A 4785-nucleotide genomic window follows, 5' to 3' on the forward strand; every position below is an offset into this window, starting at 1 on the left:
CGAGTAGGGGCTTCCACTCAAGTTAGCAAGACCCTTCAGAATGAGATCGTCTCGCTAGGAATAGGGCCCAAAAAATTTTTATATATTCTACATATATGTCTACACATATTTGCACACACACTCATTCACAGGTACATATACACTCACAAGCATGCACACAGAAAGATTTATAAATATATTTATATATATGTACATATCGAAATACCAGATTTGAAAACCATGTCAGACTTGGAGTGTTACCTGCTTGTCAGAACCATTTAAACTACTATCTACACAGTACATATTGAAACTCAACTTTAAGATTTTTTATTTTTATGTACACTTCATTTTTTTCTCTGGAAATAAAATATCTAAATACAGACAGACTGTAATGTTGTATATGTATAGCTTTCAACAATACTTTAGCTGAATAAATGCTTTGTACATAGCTCTGTCTTTTAATGGAGTTTACAGGTACATTGATAAAACGGATTCCTCATTTCCTTGATTGTTTTTAACCAATAACAAGCAGAGAGACAATTACAAGTTAATATTAATAAGCAGCTCAAATAACACTGGTTAAATTATGTACAATACAAACCATTCATACAAATGAAGACTAGGATATTGAATTAGTTACAATATTTTGTAATAAAGATAAGACAGCCACTTATAACTTACATGTTCTCTGCCAGGCATTTTCCTTCTTAAAAATCAGTTGGTGAGTTTTTAAGTCGCTTAACTGGCCTAAACTCAACCAGATTTAAAGAATCAGAGGTTAAAGAGTCAGAGAAACATGAAACCAGAATGTCTGCCCACATGTAAATTCGAAATGTTTGCCCATCTTTACTAGTAACAGGCTCGCTCCACAGAAAAAGAGCCACCTAACACCACCTCAAATGTGCCTACTGTATGCTGGAAAAAAAGTTATGATGCTTTGCCATGTTCATATAATTAGGAATACTGAACTCTAGACACACATTTTTCCCGTTTTAACAAGTATTTACTCCTACAGTATTATTTACCAGTACAGCTACTCCAAGCAGTAGAATGCATGAGTGGGGATTATTCATTGGCGTGTACTCAAAGGACTTTCAAAGAGATTTTCATAACAGTCTGTGTTAGAAACCATTCTCTGTCTAGTTAATCCATTTTGCTTGATGATAGGTTATCCTGAAACCTTAGGTATCAGACAATGAAAGCTCTCTTAAGAGGAATCTCAATAGATGTGAGCTGAAAAGAGTGTGTCTCTCTGTGTATGTGTATGGTTTTATTTCAGATCCATAGTGATTTACAACTAGATTGATACATGAAGCTGACTGGGCAAAAATTACATTAGATTGTTTTCCGCTAACATATTTGCAGCCATTTGACATCAGCAGCAGCGGGTAGACACATTCCAGGCAATTGATGTGGCCTGTCTCCTTGAGGTTACAGCCCTGTCATACGACCTCTTTTATTCCCCAGGCTTCAGTCTCAGACATGTGTTGGTCCTCACCCTGATGGGAAGTAGGGTGTGTCACTGTGGTAGTTGTAATCAGGACACACCTTCTGTACTAGTTTATAATCTGTACTATAAAAGGAAATGTAAATACAGATTACTTTAAAGGGCTTGGAGCAGAGCCATGACACATGGCTCTGGGTCTGCTCTTGATAACAGGTTTTTGAAGGGTCATAGTTGCAGAGTGTGTTCTTGGTAGCCTTGTCAACCTTTTCATACTCAATTCGACAGTTAAAGGACTTGGAATCTTTGGCATCAATCACCGTCTGTTGTGCCAAGTCAAATTCCACTATTTTTGTAGGGGGCACTAGGCTCACAGATACATTCCCTTGACCAGTGGAGTTATGCCTGAAGTAAACACTAAACGTCCCATTGCCATGGTCAACGATTTTCCCTGTTATTAATAGATTTAGCTTCACAGTCTTGATGTTGGAATGAAAATCTCCCCAGCCAAACATTTTCTTAAATTTCCCAGTCTTGACAATGGGACGTCTCTTTGCTCTGGGCCGAGGCTCTTGCAGGTCTGTGGAGTTCCTCAGCCAGTCCCAGAGATCTTGCTCAGAATAAGTTTCTGGGACATCGTATCGCAGGTCCAAATCTGTATCATTTTCCTTCCCATGAAAAGTCTGTGACAGCAGTCGGCTGATGGACAAGTCTTTGCTACTTTCTGTCCATATGTGCTTTAGTATGGATTTGGAGCTTCCTGATTTTAGAAGTTCTGTTTTTCCTCCATTTGTTAAATTTGCACAGGTAACCTGAAAAAGAAGGGAAGAAGAAAAAAGCGTATATTGAGATGTGTAATTCAAAACCCATCATTCCCACCTGAGACCAAAATGATCAAATGTCAAAATCATAGGGAAATTTCTTTTGGGAAATCAAATTATAATCTTTACTCAGTAAAAGAAAACAGAAATGTCTGTTTTCCTCTTCTTTCCAAGTAGCTGTTACTTTATTCTCCTTTGCCAATCTTTTACACTGGCCTTTTACCCAGATTTATTCCCAGACATTCACTTTATTCTTCAGCCTGAAAGCTACCTCTGTTACAATGCCTGTAGGTGATAATTATCTAATGAAGTACTGCAAAAACTAAGGTACAAAGCCATGTCATCCTTCAGTCTTTATGTGGCTTTCACTTGCCATTTCTCATCTCAGTGTGAAGTACTCTTGCTCGAATGTTCTTACTGAAAAGTGACTGTCTCTTCCACCATCACAGTCACATTTATTTAGTTCTGCTGCCTATGAAGTCCACTGACAGGGTGCTGTGTTGGCAGTACCACCCTGACCATCTTCTGAGTCCATGTTATTTTAACTCTAATAATACTAATATAATTTCCCTACTCCTTTTATGGTTACATGTTGGTCTGTGTTCTTGACTGGGACCTTCCGTCACAACTACAATAAAAATAATAGAATAATGAAAATTTTAATGAGCTTTGTGTTGACAGCTGCTCATACTGCATTCTGTACATCAATTAATGCACAAGGAGTCACAGTCTTTTCTTATGATCGCTTACAGATTAGCTACTCATTTGTCTTGTCTGTATCTAGTATGACATGCATTTCTCCTTCTTCACTTCAATTCTTTTTTCACAGCTTCTTCCCCAAACCAAAAGTGATATGTGTAAGATAGAAAGCCATTTGTGTATTTACAAGAAACTAGGATCACTTATTCTTAGTAATAAAACAGCAGTAATAAAAAAATCCATAAAAATCACATTAAAAAAAAAAAAGATAAAATCTTGCACCAGGTTCCTACAAAACCCTAAACTTCAGACATCATTTTCCACAGGATTCCATGTTAGAGCAATTTTTCTTATTTATATTTTTTCTTGTTCCCTTAATTGTGTGGAAAACAGAGAACAGATGCAGCCTCGCAGCTGTCTAACATGCAGCACTGGTAGAGAGCTCTGACGGAGGGTGGCAGGGAGGGATGGAATTGGCAGGGGGCAGTGGGTAAATGTGAAGAACAGCACCCTTAGTCCCATTCACCCTAAAAAATTGCACCAGACACACTGCCACGTTTTGTAACATTTGGACCACTCTGAAGGGACCATCAAGTTTCTTATTTCACTTTTCATGGCTACACATCTACATAGGAGATTCTGAATATGCCTGGTTTATTCCTCTGGGTTCTGACACTGATTTACATGCTCATATCATACTTGCAGTTATATCTTTCTCTTCACTTAAAAATGAATCGACTGTATTCCCAACACAGGAAACACGTTTGAAACCAGCTAGTATTTAAATCATGGCCCCTCCCTACTGGTACAGTTGGAGGTATATGTCACCTTGGATATCTGTCACAGCATGGCCTTTTCATTTCCTAACATCATGGAACTGAAACATGCTTTCATTAGCTTCAGTACTTTTTCAAGGTCAGTTGAAGGCAAATACATAAAATCAGTCTAAATTGTCTTAATACACTGATCACATAGGAGGTATGCCCCCAGCCTTTTACAGTACACAAATAGGTAAATAAATCTGTCACATCCCATGCTATACCTCCCCAGTGCATTTCAGGTTGGTGGGTCAGTAAGGGTAACAGATAAAATATGGGGTTTATTTGGGATTGTGCTAGAGATTACTTCCTCCTCTTTTGAATGGAAGGAAGGATTAAAACACAGAATACCATTTTGATGGTCAGTTTGTAGCTGCATCTTAGCATCAACACAGTGAGCCAGGAGAGAAGCTGTAATGATATGCAGTAATGGTGCACTGGTTAATGAAGCAGCAATGAAGATGTCACAGGGAGAGAGAAAAAGACTCAGAATATAATTTTGCTGTGGCGTATGGGGAAGGCGTGCAAAATAAGGAAAGAAATGTTTTTAAAAGGAAAAATGTGCCTGTCTAGTATGAATCTGTCAACCTGTTATGAATGTAAGCAGTTAGCTAGCAGAGCTAGTATACTTACAATCTATAGGCAGGATGCTTACCGCTATATTTTTCTTTCCTCACAGTTTGCTTTTCCTTTGTTTCCCATCTGTATCCAATGATTTTTATTTCATAGGATTACACTACAAGTTCCATGTAACATGATGTAATGGTATAAAAGCCCTTTAAAAGGAAGGTCTCTTTTTTCAGATGTATAAAACTGAACACCGAGGAAAGGAATCAGGTATTTTCTGAAATAGTTGCTGACTGATCTAATACATGTGTTTTTTGAAAGCCAGTATATTTCATGGAAACAGATGATTCAGATTCCGTGCATACTATACTGTTTCATACTTGATCTAACAAATACAATTGATTGTTACTGTCAAAGATTTTTTAATACCTGAAAGACTTCTGGTCATGCAGTTAGC

General features: G+C 37.7%; 1 protein-coding gene across 1 annotated transcript; it reads right to left on the minus strand.

Annotated features, from left to right (window-relative positions):
* Positions 1 to 283: 283 nt before the first annotated feature.
* On the minus strand, positions 284 to 2241 carry NXPH1 (neurexophilin 1; the record flags this gene model as incomplete). The annotated part of the gene is made up of 1 exon (XM_010152986.1): positions 284 to 2241. A coding segment is annotated over one exon (768 nt), but the record flags the coding sequence as incomplete, so codon positions are not given.
* Positions 2242 to 4785: the final 2544 nt, after the last annotated feature.

The sequence above is a fragment of the Eurypyga helias genome, unplaced genomic scaffold (genome assembly GCF_000690775.1).
Source record: "Eurypyga helias isolate BGI_N326 unplaced genomic scaffold, ASM69077v1 scaffold3496, whole genome shotgun sequence".
Lineage (NCBI taxonomy): Eukaryota > Metazoa > Chordata > Aves > Eurypygiformes > Eurypygidae > Eurypyga > Eurypyga helias.